At 40.1% G+C, this 21,356-nt stretch overlaps 1 protein-coding gene across 1 annotated transcript; it reads right to left on the minus strand.

Annotated features, from left to right (window-relative positions):
- Window positions 1-1,767: 1,767 nt before the first annotated feature.
- On the minus strand, window positions 1,768-21,356 carry mcoln2 (mucolipin TRP cation channel 2). The gene is made up of 14 exons (XM_071543642.1): window positions 21,221-21,356; window positions 19,971-20,124; window positions 18,416-18,589; window positions 17,369-17,525; window positions 16,696-16,774; window positions 16,506-16,602; window positions 16,083-16,182; window positions 15,515-15,627; window positions 14,933-15,082; window positions 13,091-13,192; window positions 11,940-12,062; window positions 8,619-8,825; window positions 7,567-7,700; window positions 1,768-2,363 (listed from the first exon to the last, which is right to left on the minus strand). The coding sequence occupies exons 1-14, from the start codon at window positions 21,262-21,264 to the stop codon at window positions 2,327-2,329; spliced, it is 1,671 nt and encodes a 556-aa protein (XP_071399743.1). The 5' UTR covers window positions 21,265-21,356; the 3' UTR covers window positions 1,768-2,326.

The raw sequence follows: 21,356 nt of genomic DNA on the forward strand, positions 1-21,356 counted from the left end.
GTTTCTCGGTGTTTCACTTCGACTTTATTATGCTCAGTAACGCCCATCTTACAAGTGAAATTGGTGATTTGATCGACTTCGGTTTATTTTCTCCCCAATTTAAGGGATTTCCCCTGTAGAAACCTGTGTAGCTATTTGGGCTTAAAATTTGAATGAATGAATGAATGAATGAATGAATGAATGAATGGATGAATGAAACCTTTATTGCCCCAGAGGAAATTTCTTCTGCACATGAATGAGCAACATGAAGGACATTGGGCAACATTAAAACATAACAGTATCAACATTTAGCATAGGGACACATCAAGTCCCAACAAATAACAATACATAGCCATAAGTCATCATCATCATCCACATACAATACAATCTATGCATTGATAAGTCAAATCCTATGCATTGATTAGTTAAGTTGAAGTGTAGCTATAGTATTGTATGGCAGGGCAGATTTGCAGTCTTTTCTCTCTTTAATCTCTTTAATCATTATTTTTTACTTTTGGAAAGAAATGCACAGGCTTAAAAAAGATGTAATTTCTGTGTGTCTAGTTTGGGACAACACACTTTGGTCTTACTTTTCAAAGCAAAATATAGCAAATATTGACATAGCATAGGCTATGTTATTAACATATGCTGGGTTGAAAAGTTATAGGCCGGTCAGTTTGTCCTCCCAAACTAGACACACAGATGTTGAAAATATCACATCCTGTTTTGATCATGTTCTTGAAAAGGACTCGATTTGCTCTGGTCTCGGTCTTGACTTGGTCTTGACTCAGACTGGACTTGGTCTTGGACTTGACTTGGACCGGACTAAGGTGTTCTTGACTTCATCCCTGGCTTACCTTGGCTCTTGCATGTGGTTGCATGCTCTTGTATAATAGCCTATAGCTGAATGTCATAGGCTATATTTATCCAGAAATGTATCCAGTTTTTTTTATCCAGTAATTTCCATGGGTGATATTACTACATAGGAAAAATACTACATGATTTGGAGGTACTGATGTGTAACCGCCTCCTCCTCAGGCGTTTGTTCCCATCAGTAAATCAAAAAAAAACTGGAATCAGTCTGGAGATCATTTGGCCCGATAGGAAAATGAGGTAGTCGATAAACATGCTCACAGCATCACGGCAGTGCCAGATAACTCCTTGAATTTGATGAAGCACGTTGTTGGTGTGTGAGGAAATATGTTCCTTTGATTTTATTGAGTCACAGGCACGGCAATTAAAGCTCTTGCCAGCAGGCGTGCTGCAGCTTGTCCTGACAATCCTATGCTGGCAGATTTTATCATGATAAAGCTTACTCATGGCTCAAGTGTATTGTCATTCATGATGCATCAGTTATTCAGAAGTCCCCTCTTACCCAATCTTGAGACAGCTAAATCTGTCATAGTGATTTGGGAATCTTTTTAAAAGATTCCCAAATTTTTCTGAGCATTTGGGAAATGTGTTGTAACTGATTTGATTTGGTTTTGGTGGTGATAATCACTCAATAAATACGATCGTCTCTCATCTCTCATGCATTGTCAGCTATAATTCAGAAAGACTTCACTTCCATCTTAACTGTCCTCCACTGGCACAAGATCCTGCCTCAAGGCGGATCTACAGGTTTTATTGGCTTATTACACAACGCAGTTGTGGACTCAGACAATATTGAAATAATACTGACCGTGTAAATCATCCAGTTAGTATATGATGTTGACTTGCTGTCTGATTTAAATCTTCAGAGAATGAAATATTCAATATATAGAGATGGGCAACAACATCAACGGTCGAATAAAAGATTCTCTTTAATGTATGCAAAATCAACAAACAAATCCACAAGACACTTGAAAAATAAATTATCATATTGAGGTTTTTGCGTGATCTTGCATAGCTCTGGTGTTTGCAACAACAACATTCAACTTGGGAAAACATATTGCATTTATTTATTATTTACATCGAGTGCATCAGAATCCATTCTTTGGCGACCAAACTCATGTGCGTGCCTGAAAAAGGCCCAGTAAACTGCTGAATATCCCTGAATTCCATTAGATAAAGTAAAACTTGGCAACATTTGAGGCTTTTCTGTCTTAGTTCAAGCTCCAACTCTTTTTGCTCGAGCTTTGGTTTCATGTTTTAAGAGAGGAAACTCATTTGGCATTTTCTGTTGCACTTCACTGTGCTTTCCTCTGCAGAGAACACAAAGTCTTTTGCCGGCACCATAAACCTGCACTTTCCAGTCTTCCCCGTTGGGAGCTTTGATCTCCTCTGTGGAGGTCCGTATCTCAGACCTGTGAATCCTTTTTCCCAGCATCCTCCTCTCTGGAGAGCCTCACCTGGAGCCGGACTGCTGTCAGCTGATGAGTATGACATCATCATGTTCTGGAGCTCTGCAACAACATGATCCAAAAACGCTTATCTCCATGATATATTAAACATAACCAGTTATTCTAATGAGATAATTAAGCTAATTAATGCATTCTTTAGCAAATATTTGTCAAAATACTTGAACTCCATCTTTAAGAGTTACTTTTTTCCCCCCTCCTCATATTTAGGGTTGTTTTTTATGTATCATGTCTGTGTGTTTTTTTGTTTTTTTCTAAGCCAGTCAGTTGTCTATAAAAACAAAATGAGTATTTTTTTTTCTCTGCTTTTCCCTGTATAATCCCAAAAGCTGTAATGCTCAATAAATTACTGATCTTAAAGCATTAAGGAGTTAAAGTATGTAGTTGATTAATATGCAAATTTATCCAGCAAGGTGGTCCAAAATCTAATCAGATCATCTGCTCTACAGGGGGAACCTGCAGTGCAAGTATGGAGTTTCTATGTATTGTTCTTGAGTTTTTGTGTTCACAAGACAGACACACACACACACACACACACACACAGTTGACTTTCATTTGGTTATGATCAATCATTAAAAAAAAAAAAAAAAAGTTCAACTTTATTTATCAATGGAAGGTTGACTTGAGTACACATGCTCTTCTTTCAGCAACGCCCTGCTTCACACTCACAAGGTGAATATCAATATTTGTGTCTTTGTGGGGAACGATCGTCCAAGTTGTTCGGGACAGAACAAACGTCTCAGAGAGCCGTGTTTACAGTCGGAGATGAGCCGTGAACTTGATGTCGCACACCATCAATTAAAACCTACAGCCGTTAATATGTTTGAACTGTCTGTAATATAGACTACAGAGCTGTTTGGTGTGATGCGTTGTGGTTTACCCATTTGTTCTCGTCAGCCAAGTGACCGACCAAAGCATCCTCAACTGGCAAGTAAACTTACAGGATCTTTATCCAGCCTCCGTCCCTGCGTTCTTTTATTTTGGAGTCGTACATCAGCCATTATATATTACATCAAACACATAATGAAGGACACAAGAAATTAAATTAAAGAAAAAAAAAAAAAAAAGAAATTAAGAAAGACCCACATTTACTTGTTCACACCTGGGAGCTGCCTCTAAACCTCTGCTGACCACTGGAGCTGCTGGGACTGAAGTGTCAGCTCAGCAGGAGTTGGCAGCATTTCTCAGTCACTTTCCCCACCCAGATTTTTACAGCTAGTCCAGGGATTCAAACCAGCAACCTTCCAGTCACAGGCCTGCTGCTTTAACCACTAGGTTTCCACCCGAGTGTGCAGAGATAACCCAGATACAAAAGGTCATTGAGAGAAACAATTATTATTCCTAAAATAAACCCCAACAACAAGCGCTTTGAAAACGAAAGCCTTGTTACAGCGCTTCTTGCACACTTTCTTGCCTTTGGCTGTTTGCTCTCAAATGGAATATTTAGTGCATGTTTCCATTTTACATCAAATATGTAAAAGATCTGTCTGCCATTTTGCCTTCATCTTTAAAATCTGCCATAACCAACACATTTTACAGATGGGTTGAATTTACAGTTTGCATTCTCTGTTCCACAAATCGCTGTGGCAGTTTGAGGATGTGAATGTACGTCATGGTGACCAAATGGGTTTTCAACCAAGATGGATGGCATTTTAGGCTCCTTTGAATCATTCTTTCTCTGGAAAGCAAAATTAGCTCAACTTCATTTCAACTGAAACATATACATGAGATTTGCCTAAACAAACAGCCTTTACTGTATAATGTTGCTTCCCAGTATAGCTTAGCATCCTGTCAAGCACAGTATACCATCAATCCTTTGGCTAAGCTGCTTTTTTGTTACAGTATAATCACATAGCGGTTATGAATTGCAGCAGCAACATTCTTAAGTCTAAAGACAATTATCAGGTCAACAGAAATGTGTTGTGTGGATCTAAAGTGTTAGTTCAGTCACATGTATTTAAGTTTTACCTAAGTCAACTTTCAGAATACTTGGCACAACAAGACTAACCTGTATGCTGTGTGTGTTGCTGATAACATTTGTCCAGTAGATATAGTAGTTCATAGTGTTGGTGATGGGTTTTGCTGCGTATTGTTTGTTAAAAGAAGCTGAATTAAAAAACATCTTGACTGATTTGGGTGTGCAAACTTATTTTGTATCTACTGGACTTCTGTGATTGTTGAACGCACCCCGTTTCTTTATATGTTGGCTGAGTGCAATGATTTTTGTCTTCAACCTTTAACATATTTGTCCTCCAATAACCAGCGCTGACATACTGTAGTTCTTCAGATGAATTATGTAACGTTTAATTTCATTCATGTACAGTTCATCTAATAGACTTGATTGAAAACTTGATTTCCTGGTTCCAATACCAAGTATTAAACCCAACGACAGGCTGACTCTTCTTAGGCCTTAATCCTCAACTTGTTTTCCTTAGCAAGACAAGTGAACTCACTGCAATGGAAGGAGATAACAGTAGGAAGCAGCTGATCGCATGTAGATGAAATTTCATCCCGTAAGACATTAACATGTGGGCTGATCAAATTTGTGTGAGCAGAGTTAGTGAAAGATACTCATAATAATTAAAGTCGGACAAGACAAAGAGTCGGCACATTACTGCATTTACAAAATCTGTGAAACTTGACGAGGGTAACTCTAATGAAAGGCAGTCACTTTATACCAAAAAGCCACTAGCGGTTTTAAGTTAATCTCCGGAAAGCAGAAGAATATTAAATCACGATTCTTGCATTACATTGCATTATTACACATTATTACATAATGGACCCATAGTGGCCCATAATGGCCACTGAGACTGCACTTCCCCAAACACTTTGACAACCAAAGGGGGAAAACAGGATGGCGGGAAGCTATTTTGCTTTGGTGAAAGAAAAACATAAAGAGGAGAACCATGTAATCAAAGTGTTAACATGTTTAGATCAGTTTTTAGTGTTTTAAAACAATGGCAGAGCCCTTAAAAGAAGACAGAGCCAAACCATATTTCACTAATAATCTCTCTAATAACTCTCTGGTTATACCATTCCTGTCATTAATGAATTCAATTCATTCTTTGTGTTTAAGATGAGACGGCTCCAAATTCCTCTCCCAGTGTATCCAAAAACGTTTGAGGCTCAATGACGAACGGCACGCACACACCTTGCTACAGTAGTTGCTGTTTCTGTTCCAGAGGGATAAACAATTAATCTTTTGCACTCAGTTACAAAACGGCTTCATGCAGGAGATGTGAAACTACACTGACAGACAGCTAGAGAAAGTTATGAAAGATTATAACAATCTCTAGTTAGAATGAAGAAGCAAAAAGACAAGATAACCAACCACAGTCTGGTGTAATTGTTCTTTTGGTTGAGCTTTGGAACTTTTCACTTTTGTAAAAACAGAAGTAAAAAGGAACTGATGACTATATTTAACCAGGAGTACCAGACGTGCAGCTTCAAAAGGGATGTGGTAAAATACAACTCAAACAAAGAAACTCATTACCTGGCTATATTTTAAAATAATATTTAACTAGAAAATGTGCTCAGTAGAGCACAGACTTCCACCATGTCTGACAACCACCTTTTGGTGATATGCCACGCCTACCACCACACCCCCCTTTGGCCAATCGACATGAAAAGTTAATCAGTTCTTCCATGGCCCATAACCAGCCTTCATACCAAGTTTTGTGCAAATCCGTGCCCAACTTTTTGAGATATCCTGCTAACAGACGGACGGAGAAACACACAGACGCGGGTGAAAACATTACGTGGAGGTAATCTAATCTGAGGAGGATAAGAGGATAAGGCAGTGATGGAGACCACTGTCCTCTTCATCACAAATGCCTTAAACATTTCCGAACATAATGTATAAAACAAAACCGCACACACCGGACGGGAGAGAGAGCCACTGAACTACACACCACTAGAAAGGCAGCTGGAGTCAAACTTTCACTCATCGCGACTCCAAAAACACTTTGCAACTAAACAGCTAGCCTTGCCAACACTAAAGTTTATAGCTCAGTTTGAGTCACGGTGCGTTGGCCGTGGCTTGTTTATCTGGGAGCCTGCACAGTCGGAGGAAGGAGGAGGAGGAGGAGGGGGGGGGTGTGGGGGGGCTCTTCCCAGCGTACAGCCTCAGTTTCTCTGTAATCAGCCCATCACTGGGTGTGTCTGCATAGCTCCTACCACTAATTTCATTGCTCTCAGTCCACACTGGACCAAGCCAAACCGCAGCGTGGAGGAAACTCCACTCCGCTCTGCTGCCTGCTGATGATAGAGATTGGCTCATAGCAAAGGAATGAGCAGAAAGACGGGGACGTATAGAGAAGCACAGTGACTTGCTGAAGCAACAAGGTGTCGGTGAAGCCGGCTGAGTTTTACACTGTGACAAATACTGATGTTATATACAAGTAACATTGTATTTCCATCATGCTGTGTGTGATTTACTTGTGTAGGCACGGATACAAACACATTAAAGTAATAATCAGCGACATCTTCTCTATTGCAGACTGATGTAATACAATACTGATTATACAACCTATATCCAGTTCATGAAAGCTTTTACATTTGCTGTTTTAGGTGTCTGGTAGGTCACAAAACCCTCTGCCGCACAGGCAATTATGCGTTTTATGTTTCCTGCAGCTGCAACAGCAGTTTGTTTAGAATAAATAGAAGAAGAACTGGGTAGTTAGCATGAGCAGCCAAACAGACAAAGAGAAGAGCGCCAACTACAGAAACTCAAACTTTATCAACAGAAAATCCAAGGAAAGTGATCTCTGGGAAGAGCAGTGCAGAAACTGCCCCCCCCCCCCCCCCCCCCCACAAAGATCTTGCAGAGTAGTCTACCACTTTAATAAACACATCAGTTTCGTTGCATCACAAGGATTGTAGCGAAAACCTTAAGTGGTGACTACATCGTGTACCAGGAGGCAACATAAAAATTCCAACCGATAAAACCATCACAGATTTTTTAAGAATCTCGCCCCTCCCATAAAATAAAACCACCTTTCTCTCCCTAACTGATATCCCATTGGTTTACACTTTCAAATGTCCTGTTTCAGCAGGAAATATATCACATTAAGGAAGCAAGATGCTCTCAAAATGCAGTTTCATTGTGACTTTAACCCCCAGCTGTCTGTCTGTGTTGGCAGCTCCCAGGTGTGAATGTGTGTGAGGCAGGGTGTTGCTGAAAAAAAGATATGTAAATAAAGGATAAATATCATTTAATTATCCTAATATTACTGTAAGACTAGCGTACCGTTTGCAGCAGCAGAGCAGTGAGTGTCCCATGTGAACCTCGGTCTGGCTGCTCCCCTCTACAATAGGAAAATCTTTCTGCTCTCTGAGGAACTTCTGCAGGTCTGTCAGCGGGAATCCATCCTTCTGGAAATTCTGTCAGTAAGAACAAAGACAAAACAATTAAAAATATAAATATAACCCTCAAAATTACTGTCTGAAATCCAGCAAGCAATTAGGTGCTGCCATTTGGTTTCAGAGACACTCTTCTCTTTCTCGTAATTCTTGCTCTGGAGTAGAGCAAGCGTTAAAAACATGGGGACACCAAAATGGATCCTACGACAAACGGCTAAAGAGAAATTTTGATCCTTTTTTCCAGTTTAGACATTTGTCCCCAAGTGAGATCCACATTTTAGTGTTTTATATTTGGCAACATCTTTGGTGCTCAGCGCTCATTGCTGTGGTGTTTCTGCACTGCTCTTCCCACAGATAACCTGTCAATCAAACAGTGTGGGCGGTACTGTCACGTCTGTTTCCTGTGATTTTCTGTTGATGGAGTTTGAGTTTCTGTAGTTGGCGCTCTTTTCTTTGTCTGTTCAGCCATGGTGGCTATCGCTGCTCATGTTAACTACCCAGTTCTTCCCAGTTCTTTGTTATATCAGTCAGTGTTAGGAAGAAGCAAAATGGATATTTATTTATATGAAAATGTCACAGATTATTATGCTAAACATTTTAAATGAAACACAATTCTTAGGGATTTCTGCATCCATACATCGAGTAGCACCTGGTTTTCAAAGTCTCAATTTTGTCTCAAGGCTTAACATTTTTTTTCCCCTTCTGTCTCCTCCCTTCCAGATAGATTTAAAAAGGTGAATTCAAAAAGGGTCCACAGCTTTCACCTGGTCAGTCTATTTTATAATATTCTGTACGCTTAAGCACTAATACTATGAGCTTCCAATATGTGATTTGGCTTCATGATTTGGAACTTACTCATCCTTGTTTTGGCCTGACCTCGCTGCCTTATAGCCATGCTGGGAGAAAACAAACTCATGAATCGACGCACAACAAAAGTACCTTGATGGTCTCGTAGGCGTCGGTGATGAGGGCGATGAAGAGCGACAGCACCATGTAGATGAAGAGGGAGATGAAGGAGTAGAGGTAGACGCGACTGAAGAGCCACACCAGCGTGTTCTTGTCCTTCAGCTGGGCGAAGGTGGTGAACATGTCGTCCCCGTTCACCAGGGAGAACAGGCACTCCGCCACACGACTCAGGCCCTCAAACTGGGAGGAGGATGACAGATTTGATTCATGTGAAAAGTTAAAAACACACTTTAATAGTTTACACAAGTGCAATGAGTCACAGAGGTACAGGATGGAAGTACAGTACATAACATTTGGGGCTAAAACCACAGAAGAAGTAGTTTTTTCGACTGTGGTCCACCGATAGATAAGACATATGCACTAAACATAAACACTAAACATAAACACTAGACAATGTGTTCAAGATGACAACATGTTCAACTCCATTCAAAACCTAAAATCTGGCTGCATCTCGTACTTTTTTCCAATAACATGTTGACCGGAGATTTTAAATAATTTATGGATTTCAAGAGCACAATAATACTAACTTTATTTATATAGCAACTTTAAAAACAGAGCGCTTTGACAGTCAAAATAAAAGCAGAATATACTCAAAATCAATTTCAAAAAGCAATGGAACAGTGTGAAACAGGAATTAAATTAAGAGGATAGAGGTGCAACATTCAAATCATTACTGTAACAGTAAGATAAAAACCAAAATAAATACTAAGGATAAAATAAAATAAAAAGAAAGATAAAAAGACAACATCACATATAAGCAAGTGTATAAAAATGGGTTTGGAGAAGGGATTTTAAGTTCTCATATAGTACCTTTCCCTACAGCGAGAGAGAGAAATATCAAAAAGAGAAGGAAATAAATGTGTTTTAATGAGTGAGAAAGAGGAGAAAGAGGAGAAAGAGGAGAAAGAGGTGTAGAGGTGCAGAGGAGCGACAGAAAGAGAAGAAAGAGGGACATGGTTGAGAGAGGTGGAGTGAGAAACACAGAAAGGCAAACAAAGAGAGACAGATGGCTAGGAGGAAAAGCCCGAAACCCAGACGTGAACATTATGGAAGAGCCAACCTCCCCTGGACTACGATAGGATCTAAACACAACAACATAACAACAGCCCACTCAGACCATATGGATCCAGGCCGCGGCACCAGAGGAGGACGTGTGGGATGGCAAGTCCTGCAACATCCTCTGTTTATCCCTTCAGTAAATACACAGAGAGGAGCCTGAAGGGCTGATGGGACAGGGGGACTCCCCCGCCGCCCGCCGCAATGTAAATATCATGACTGCTCCACTGACTGCAGTGTTAAGATGCAGGAGGAATAGAAACCGGTTTGTCGGCGTGACTTGACAGCATGCGGAGCTGCAGGTCAATTCACTTTCAGTACAGTCAGGTGCAAAATGTGAAGCGAAACTGCAATTTATATTATATTCATTGATATGAGATCTTTTTTATTGTCAATTTGTTTATGGGTTGGATATGAAAGCTTACAGATTGGTTTGATTGAATTTGAGAACTGATATGCATTATGTTCCCATTTTAAAAAGGTACAATACTGGGGTTTTTGTATATCATTCTGAGGAACATTTACAAATAAAAAGCTGTGAGGAACACATGAGTGTTTGTGCTTGTCCACACAATTTTCCTATGAGTTATGGTCCATAAATCATGAGCATGTGGCTCTGTAGTAAACTGATCTGACAAAATGAGGACAAATGAGTCCAAAATGTATTTTGTTAAGATTATCAACAAATCTATTGCTCAGTGGGACTTCACCTCTCCCAGTGCTGCTGAGCTCAATCTATCTCACATCTGTCTCTCCTTGTTTAGACGCCTACTGCTTTACGGACTTCCGTAAATAATTTATCTTAACGGGCGAGAGCAGAGGACAGCTAAACACACTCTTGCATACTTCCCTGATGGTATTTTGCTTTTCAAGGATAGTGGGGCTGCTGTCCTCGAGTTTGGAGATTTCATGTGCAAAACGTGCACAAACACCGCCACCTGGTGGCTGTATATGTACAGTGCCTCCAGAAAAATATGAGGCCAAATGTGGATTTTGGAACTGAAGTTGCCCAAGGCCATTAATCCAGTTTCCCCGATCATTTGCAAGGCACAGTGCTGACATGTGCTGTTTCTAAAACTAAATATACTAAATAAGTGGTTGTCTACTGTGAGAGACAAGAGGTAGTGAGGTAATTTGTAGGAAGAGAATGATCACAGGATGAGGGTCATCACTCATAACTTTTTAGTAATAATTACAAATATTCCTTGACCCTCTGAATCATGTCAAAATGCATCTCAGACTAGTAAAGAACACCTGGATCCTTTCATTGCGTGGGAACTTCCCATTATTTTGACAATTTTGAACAGTAACTTGGACTGACTCAACCGGCAGTTACTTCCTGATTTACATTTTTGTTTTCATCTCTTTACAAAACCCGGAGCGGTAATTTATGTTGAGACGTGAACCCGTTTTTCTACTTGAACTGATTTGTGTTTTGTGTTCATTGTTCCTGGGTTAACATTATATTGAAAAAACCTTTCCCAGGATCATTCTCATGTTCAGCCTTTGCCAATTCAATGTGTTCAGTGTGTTTTCATGGTAAAATTACGACTTTTTAGCCCATCTTCAATCAGGGAAGGTTGTCTAAAGCAGCTTATACATTTACACACAAATACACACTTGACACTTGCCCAGAGGTGGGGACTCAAGTCACATGACTGGGACTGGAGTCAGACTTGAGTCATAATTTTAATTGCTTGAGACTTAATGCATAAAGAGAGGACTTGAGACTTGACTTGACTTCTGGTGACTTGGGACTTGACTTTGACGACTTCAAAAGGTTTCTAAAGATCTTGTGTTTGTGTAAATTACTGAGATTGAAGATTGATGAGATTTGTTCCACCAGAAGACTGAATTTAAATTCTGTTTTCTGAATTTGTATGGAATTTGTATGAACTTATTTTGAAACTGATTATAGAAATCAAACTCATGATGCTCTTACCAAGTTTTTATCCTATTAAAACCATATTGCATTGAAAAGGCCAAGATATTTTCTTTTCTTTAAGATATTAAAATGATACTGGACTCTTGATTTGTTCTGACTTGACTTCTTCATTTAGACTTGAGACTTGTGCCTCAAGACTTGAGACTTGAACAAAAGTTGACTTCAGCACTTGCCTAATAAAACCTACTGTTGCCCTCTGAGCTAGAGCAACTCGCTAAAGCAACTTCCCCCACCCAGACTTTACAAGCCGGTCTATTCTTAAGGCTTTCACTTCCTCTACTTTGGTCAGTTACCTTCTCGTGGTACGGCCCGAGCACGATCCACCCGCAGAAGGTGTAGCCCAGGTAGATCATGCCGGCACAGCAGCAGAAGCGCAGCACCTTGGGAAAAGCCGCTTTCATGGTTAGAATCAGCACCTAGACACAGAGGAAGCATGAAGAGGGTGAGAGGCAGCAATGGAATCAGGAACAAAAACTGAGCTGAGGTGATATTCATTCGATTTACTGGAGGGTAGAACAGGTGGATTGTGGTATATGTGTGTGCACATGTGCGTGAACACTGTGAGAAAATAGGCGATCCACATCTCCGACACACATTCTGTTCATTTTACAGTTCCCTGAAGCCTGTAATCATCGTCAGAATCACTCTAATTATCGATAAATGTAAAAGTTTGTCCTTGAGGCATTAGTGCAGAGACATATTACAGTCTTTTCCCAAACAACACAAGCCACATTTCCTGAAATGATGCTCCATTTTCCCAAAACTAGAAACAAAATCAAAAACGCACACTGATCTGTACAAACCTCAAATTTCTATGACAAAATCAAATGCTCCACTCAAAAACTCATGTTTCATCTAAGTCAAACTTTGACTTCAGATGGCACACAAGAGCCATCCAATACACAGACTGAATACCCATCACACACACTGGTGAGATCAATTCAAAACGCTACCATAAAAACCTGTTACTATGCATCAGGAACCATAGGCTTTTTCAGAACAGCCTCTATACATTTTGAACTTTGCTACATCATGCTACTGTAGTCTTCATAAATTACATAAGTGTGCATGTAAACGAACACAATATCAAATTTCAAACATTTTACTACCTGGATGTACAGTACAGTAAACTGAAGTTTTATTCATCCAGAGGTTCTGACTGGTGTCTGAACAATTTTACTTCTTAGTGTTTGCCCCTTGAGAACTGTGTGTTAATTGAGTTCAGGTTGTGATGACTTGAGTTCATTAGATTGAATGCCAGTGCTTTCTAAATGGGCACATGGTGCAACCTGTGAAGAGAGTACAAGCAACCTGATTGGTTGCTTGTAATGTTGATAATCCAGGAATTTACACTTATTCTATTATTACACTCATTGTAAGAGCGTTAGATTTACATTTGCAAGGAAAGGCCAGTACAATGATGGAGAAAAGTTCATGGACTTACGTTGTACTTCTGGAAGTAGCCCAGGTACCGGATCACACCGACCCAAACCATTAATGTGGAGGTTCCCAGGAAGATGCTACACACATCATAGCTGGTTAGACTCTATAAGGGGGGAGAGGTGGGGGGGAGAAATCACATACAGCACTGAAAGAGTAGTTTGTGATTAGTTAGTGTGGGTAAGACCGCAGTCAAATACTACAGGATTGGCAAATATTTATTAGTGTTTGTTTTAACCTAGCCTACTTGGAGCACTAGATGGTTGGGGTTTGCCAGATAAGACACTACAGTGAGTGACAGCAAAGTTAGATTATTTTAAGTCAACTTAGAGCTGCGTTAGGTAAATTTAAATCACTAAGTGGGGTGTCCCATCCCTACTAACTGAGATACTGTAGATTTTCCCAAATGAAAAAGAATGACTCTCTTTTCAGGTTGTTTCATTTTGATTAATTATCAGAGTCATAGAGGCTTAAAACTATTCAGTATTTCACAAGAAAAAAAAACAAAAAAAAACGTAATAATAAATCTGTATAGTAGAAATGTGTTTTTCCTATCCCATAAATCATCTCACAGCCCCCCAAAATTATCTCGTGACCCCCTGGGGGGTCCCGACCCCCAGGTTAAGAACCACTGGTATAAAGCCTCACAGACCGGCCAGGTTGGTAAACAGGAGCGTGCTGTGTGCAGTTTACTGATGTCATGCTACAGGATTTCTAGGTATTGAAGTTCCAGTTTTTCCAAGCAGATACCACTCGCTGCAATTTGGAGCCGCCAACATGTGACGTTTCCTATTGTAGCTTTAATATTCTTTTCTGTGACTGAACACTCGACTAACTATCCGAATTGTTCCAATGCAGTAAAAACACACCCAGCTGGTGTGGCAAGTTGTTTAAAAGGAAACGCTAAGAATTATTTGATCAAAGTCTGCTTAGGGTGTTCAGCGATTAAGGATTTTGCCATTATGGGATCAATTAAGAAGTAAAAAATACCAGCGCTACTCGAAAACCAAATGTGACTACTACTTGAAAGAGTGTGTTTCCAGAGTTAACCGCACCGGGATACACACACGCTCACCACAGAAGACTGGCAGCGGCTTCCCTCACAAACACAAGCCTCAGTCAGCGGAGAGCGTATATAAAGAGAGAGTTCATTTCTGCCTCAAACTGTCAAACTGGAGGTAAATACTTAACATGGGGGCTATAAAAAGGGACAGAGCGAGAAGTCACACTCGGGTTAAAGTAAACAGCTCTTTACAGTGTCTACATTCAGCCGCCTCGCTCCAAAGTCCACCAGCCGCTGACGGGAGACAGTTTGATTTATCAACCGTTTCCAGACATTTTATTTCTCAATAACCTGTTATCCAGAAGAACACAATAAAACGGTGACAGCATTGCAGTTTGCTCCACTTTTAATATGATTCAGATCGCTGGTGGGATAAAATAAATGAAACGTTGTATTTTATTTTATTTATTTTTTTTGCTGTGACTGATGGTTCTCCACATTTTTTACCAAAGAGTGTGTCTCTCCCTTCTTTTTGTTTCTGCCGTTTTGTAAACTACATTTATCTGGTTGATGTTATGTAATACGCTCAGTCAGTTTTGGCCGGTATTCACAGTATTCTGTTACAGTATATCATCACACGGCCATCTTGGAAGGAAGATAACAGTTGATTGTAATAAATTAACAGGTGATTACAATCAAACGACAGCCACAGCCAATGAACTGTCTGAATTGTAAGGCACCATATTGGTAGGAAATGCATGTGACATCATGGGAATACTGTGAATACAGTAACTGTCTTTTTTTCTTTTTTTTTTAAAGACAGAAGAACACAATGAGCTTTACCTTTGCCTGTATTTCCATCTTCAATATGGATCCCACTATGGCCAAGAGGTCACTGATGATGACCAGCACGTACCAGCCGTTCAGGAACTCACTCTGGTCGTCCTCGCATACTTTGCGATTGTAGTTCTCATGGAAGAATCTGGAGAATCTCTGTAATGACATGGATGCAATTAAAATATCTCTGAAAAAAATAAATGAAAGAAAAGAAAAAAAAAAAAGAGTAGAGCAGATGACTAAGTGTAAATTTTATGATGGGCCACCTAATCGCACCAAACACTTAGTGCATGCAGAGTGCGTGCTAAACCGTCAATACAATTCACCCATATCTACAGCTGATAGTGAATGCCATATAATGTGAACATGACTGACTTATGCTTACTGGGACGTTTGGATTTAACAGGACAATAAGGAGGGAGAGGGAGAAATGATGGTGAAAGAGTTGGAAAGCCAGAAACAGAGCAGAGAGGGGGAAACGTAAACAGAAGAAGAGAAATGTAAACAGAAGAAGAGAATCAGGAACGACTAGAGAGACTGAGTAAAAATGCAGTGTGTGATATTGTACAGACGGACAGGACAGCCCACCTGCAGTAACCTCACAGCCAGTATGATGGAGCGGGCGCACAGCACGGCCGATGTGAGGCACACCAGGATGACGAAGCCGTCGAACACCAGGAGATAGTGTGTGTTCTTCTGGGCTGAAACAGATACAAAGTGTGTGTGTGTGTGTGTGTGTGTGTGTGTGGGTTTATCTCTTGCATAACTCCCTCCATTGCTGATAACTGCATGCTTACGGGAAAACGCCTCAATAACAGTCAACAGTGTCCAGACTCCTCACTGTCTTTTTGTTAGGAGTGAAAGTACCTCGCATTCCTGGGTCAAATTATTCTTAATATTTGTTTTGTAATATTTTAGGTGGGGTGGAGGTGAGGTCACACATCCTACACAATGAATTCAACCTCCTCCCTTTAGGTTTTTTTTACATTTTAAAATTTTAAATAAGAAATTTGAGGTTTTTAACACTGGAAAATTGTGAACTATTATAATTTCAGTTAAAGAATATGACTGCTGACTTGCGAGGAGGTTAAACCAAAGATTTACTCTGCAAATACTTTTTTTTGGCCCAGATCTTGCACCAGCATGCCTTCCTTACCCGTCCCGGATATCTTCCAGTCTCGGCACGTACTGCTCAGGGCGTCGATGTCCAGGAATATTTTCACCTTTCCGCTGTGACACTGGTTGTCAAACATTATCTGGGGAAAAGGCCAAGGGAAAGTAGATTATGAGGATGTTTGATTGCGCAACCCAGCGCAATCAAACAGCCCAATATGATGAGCAATCTTTGTATGAACGATGGGTTAAGAGTAATAAAAACTACATTTGCCAAATACTGAGTTGCAAACCCTTTTATATCAACTGTCTCAAAAGCTTCTTAAAGTTCTCTCATCTCTAATTGATGAATGTATTTAATGGGTGAAATCAATAAGTGTTGGTCAGTCTATTTCATGGAAAGAGTAGGTGTTCCTAACATGTTGTTCACTCATGTATATTATGCCAGGAAATAGTTGAACCATACCGTGACGTAGAAAGAGTAGCAGTCAGGCAACTCGCGTGAACGCACCGTCTGCAGGTTGATTCCTTTCAGCTGGAAGGTTATTTTGATGTCAACAAGCCTGAATAAGGAAGCAGCGGATGTTAGAGGACAAAGAACAAAAGTTAAATGATATTTGTTAGTCACAGCCATGTATACTGATGGGATTACATACCTGTAAAAGTCCAGATCAAAAAACGATGAATTGTGGGCTTTCCACTGGTTTGCACTCTTTGGATCATGTGACATACAAGCTGAGAGGGAGGAGAGAAACTGATTGAGAAAATGTTGTTGTGCAATATTGCTCTTTAGAGTGATTTTGGGAATGGGAATAGCACTGGAAAAACAATAATAAATCATCACCATCATCTTCTTCTTTATCATTTTCCCACCTTGCTTATTTCTTTCCCTAGCACATCTCTATTATGCATGAATATTGTACAAACACCGGAATGTTTGTTACTTTTCTTGTGTGGACAGTTTTGTTTTGACTCTTGAACTTCTTACTATTGGTTGCTCGTAATGTCGGCAATTCAGTAATCCAGATTCTACTTTTGCAGCTATTGTGAGTTGCTCTAAATGAGAGTGTCAGCTAAATGCTTAACTTTTTGGCTCACCTGCCAAGGCTAAACTTGCTCACTCACATACTGCAGTGAATCAAGTTTGCAATTCATCATGAAGTGCAACAGAATTCGACATTACAAGAGCATTATGAGGAAGGAACAAAGTTTGAGAACAAGCAAAAACCAAAGATTATTATGATTGATGATTATTATTATTGATTTATCCGCCAAAGACAAATTTTACCAGCACTAGCAGCCCTCCTGAGTGTAAATGTTCCCCCTCACCTTCCTCCAGCTGGGCGTCGATGTCGTAGGCCTCGTCTGATGGCTCCACACTGCCTCTCTTGTAATATTCCTTACAGATGACCAGAGGCAGAAGTTTCCCCTCTTCATCCTCAGCGTAGCTAATGGGACCGACAGAGAGCCGGCCCAACTGGCTGTACTGTAAAGATCACAAGCCTCAGGTAAAACACACCGCTCCGGGGTGATTTGCATGATGTCAGAGAGACCGCAAACTTTGCTATCACACCCTGGCATGCACACACACACACACACACACACACACACACACAAAACCTTGCAGCTGAAAACACCAGTGGTTCCCTAAAGGGTTTGTGAGCAAAATTAGTCTTCCCGGGAAACAGAATATTTTGATTCCTACATGGCGTACCAGTAGGCGTACAAAAAATATTTCAACCAATAATAAGGTCACAGATTTTTGAACAACCCCCCCTATAACCATCACTTCTCATATTTTGATTACGAAACATATGATGAGAAACAGACAGAGAGAGATACAAAGACCCCATGAAATGAAAAATAAAAATGTTTAAACTGTAGTTTTCTAGAAATTGTATATCAAAATTAACAGACCGTCTCTTTCGGGTAAACATCACATTTCTGTTGACGACTCCTCCTGCACTCGGGGGCGTATTCAAAAATGTCATCCAATGAAATGTTGATAACCGTTGGAATTATTCCCCCCACCCCCCACCATTTTTTTCTAGCATGCAAGTTCAATTCAGCAACATGGGACGAAGGAGTGTTTTTGGCTGCACTTCACCTAAAACTCCTTTCCCAGACGCACGACGAGGCGGAGAACACACCCTGTTACACTACTGTCCATGTTTGATCTGAGCGGGTCTGACGTTGACGCCCATTTCCTCGATATCTCATTAATATTCAAATAAGTCCCGCTGCCGCTGCCGCTTCCCGCCCTAATTAGAGTTTAATTAGAGTTAGCTTAATTCGGAAATTCGTCACTGAAGCGAATCATGCTCTCTCTGTGTGTGTGTGTGTGTGTGGGGGTGGGGGGGGTGGGGGGGGACTTGCCTGATCCAGGACATGAAAGAGACTGTCATAGACGCCTTGCTGGGTGTAGACGGCGATGCTGTAGTCGTCCTCATCGACCCCGCTGTAGTCCTTCAGGAAAAGGTTCTTGAGGGCCATGGTGTTCTCCTCCTTATAGGACACCACCAGCTGGTTGTTGAGGCCGAACAGGATGAGCTGCGGGGAACATGTACATTTCAGGTAGAGCTGGGTGATGTGGTTGAAATCAATATCACAATAATCATAAGGATTTTTTTCAATATCGATATATCAAGATATGGTTCACGTATGCAAAATCACATCATATAATCAAATTAATGTTCATCCCATTGAACTGAATGGAAATGTTAGGGTGTAATGTCAAATTACACCCTGAAATGTTCAAACAATATTCCTACCATACCTCATTTTGTCAGAGTTTTTAAATAAAATGTCCTTGTTATCATCAGTTAAGACAGCAGAATTGTGTGTCACGATATCCCAAAATCGCCATATCATCATGATATTATTACGATACGATACGATTATTACGATAAACAATAATATTGAATTATCACCCGGCCCTAATGTCAGGCATTCAATGGAGGTTTATATTAAAGAGCGATTTAGGAGTACAACTGCAAAAAAAAAACATTTAACTTCCTAGATTGTCAACGTCACAAGCAACCAACAGTAAGGAGTTCAAGGTTCAGAGTCGTGGGTGGAGTCCAGTCATTTCACTGCCAGATGCAATACACTCCTGTCCTGTTACGACCCTGTGTGTCAGCATGTACTGTAAAGTTATCAAAAATGTTTCCGCTCTGATGCCACCAAGACAAATTCATGTACCTTTACTGTTCTTGGCGACCAAAGCGATTTTTAGGTTTAGATTTTGGCAAGTGTGAAAATGAACAGAATGGACGCAAAGAACAGAGTAACTGAACTAAAAGGCTTTAATAGCATTATAATATCCCACAACTAAGATGAATGGAAATGTAAACAACTGAAATATCTGAATCCTGGTTCAAATGGAGAACCAACAGGTCAGAATTCAGTTTCAAATCTCATTTATTTCAAAGCTTGTCGAGGGTTTACGTTCATTGATACAGACAGGAGAGGATGTCTTCTCTCAGATAATGTACAATCTTCATTCGCTTACATGTGCAATTAGACTAGTGGTTCTCAACCTGGGGTCCGGAGCCCCCAGGAGGTCACAAGACAATTTTGGAGGGATTATTTATGGGATAGGAAAAAAGCATTTTTCTACTTTGCAAATTTATCATCTATTTTTCTGATTTTTTTCGCAAAATTTTGTTTTTTTTCTTGTGAAATGCTGAATAGTTTTCAGCCTCTTGGCCTCCTCTGATAAGCTAATGAATCAAATGAAACAAACTGACGAGGGAAAATCATTCTGTGGTTGAACTCTGAACGCTTGTGACGGGGATCATGTTTCCGGTTTTAATTAAACGAGCTGCTGGAACCATTTTCTGAACAGATTTACACACTTCTTCTTCCTCTTCTTCTTCTTCTTCTTCCTCCTAAGCTTTTGATGATCAGCATTAAACCCCACTGCACGTACTTGTGTGGTGATCATGATGATTTTCAGGATCTGCACCCCCAGTTTCCAGGGTATTTGACGTCGGGCCCTGTACTTCTCACACGGACTCATGAAGTAGTACCTCAGGTCATCTCTCAGGCTCTCCTCCTTGATAATGTCTTGACTCATTATGGAGCTGAAACAAAGGGGCGAAAACACCAAAACGCAACACACACACACACACACACACATCATGCAGCTGCTGGGAGACAAACGAGAAACAACAACCTGTGTTTGGTCCGATGAAAAAGTACAGATTGTTCAATTTGTAATGATTATTTTTCTGGCAGTGTCCCCCTCCCTTACATATATATAAAAAAAAAAAGCACAGTACAGCACGTTCTGACTGAAAACAGAGAAGTGAAACTGTGAAAAGTTGGCTGATGAGGATTTTTTACTTCACCACCACATGTGTTTTTCAGTGCAGTAATCCAAACTGGTCTTCTCTGACAGGAAGTACATGTACTGAGGACACTGCCTGCATTCATGCAACTGGGTGCAAGTCCAAGGTTAGCTCAGTGCACTTTCAATATTTTCCCCTCAAGCTCTCACTGTAGCGTTTAAATCTCCCAAATACTTTATTTTACTGTTCTTGTAGGATATTAACTTTTAGGGTAGGTATAGACTACACATTTTACAACTGATTTCAACTTTAACTGTTGTGTTATAACTGTCTTTCCCAGTCATGAATGTATATCAAGTGATACAACAAATGCCTGACTTGAAAGTGGGCTGCCGTATTTTTATTTACGTGAAATGACAAATTAACAATACTTAGGTTATGTAAAGAAGTTTTGGTTTCATTTCGGCTACTCGATATTCGATCTTTCTGTTAAAGTAAACGTTGTATTGTATGGCTTTAGCCAATTACATTTAAATACATTTCAGAAAGTCCATTTGTCAAAGTAGAAGGCATTGAGAATATAGCTCTTGGTAGCCTACATGAAGAGGATAAACTGCACTTTACATACACTTCAGATATGAGATATAGGCTATGATATAAGATATAGCCTACTTTGCATGTACATGTGCAGATATGTTGTCAACAGCGCATGTGAAGAATGTTATTTTGTCTAAAAGTCTAAAACACATTTCAAATGAACATCACAGCCCGACATTTTGGCTATTTTTTTGTATATTTAAAAAACATATCATATTCTTTAGTAGGCTATGTCAAAATGCTAGTTTTGCAGTATGCTCTGGTTGATTAGTGGTAAAATTCAGAAACTTACCTAATTGAGTTGCTCCTATCCAGATATCGAACCAATAATTCCATGTTATCTGTGATTGATTAGACCCGCGCTCACACTGGTGTCAAACGCGTGTATTTGTCAGAAGGGGCTGACTGATCAGCTGCAGTGACATTGC

The sequence above is a fragment of the Centroberyx affinis genome, unplaced genomic scaffold (genome assembly GCF_046629955.1).
Source record: "Centroberyx affinis isolate AG114_WGS23_722 - 3 ecotype Tasmania unplaced genomic scaffold, CSIRO-AGI_Caff_v1 ptg004359l_1, whole genome shotgun sequence".
Classification (NCBI taxonomy): Eukaryota; Metazoa; Chordata; class Actinopteri; order Beryciformes; family Berycidae; genus Centroberyx; species Centroberyx affinis.

Coding starts and splice junctions, on each gene's coding strand:
- mcoln2 (XM_071543642.1), bottom strand. CDS start 21,264: ATGGAATTATTGGTTCGATATCTGGATAGGAGCAACTCAATTAG. Junction 16,603..16,695: donor TTTGATCTGGACTTTTACAG/GTATGTAATCCC, acceptor TTCCTTATTCAG/GCTTGTTGACATCAAAATAA. Junction 15,083..15,514: donor TGGCTGTGAGGTTACTGCAG/GTGGGCTGTCCT, acceptor ATGTCATTACAG/AGATTCTCCAGATTCTTCCA.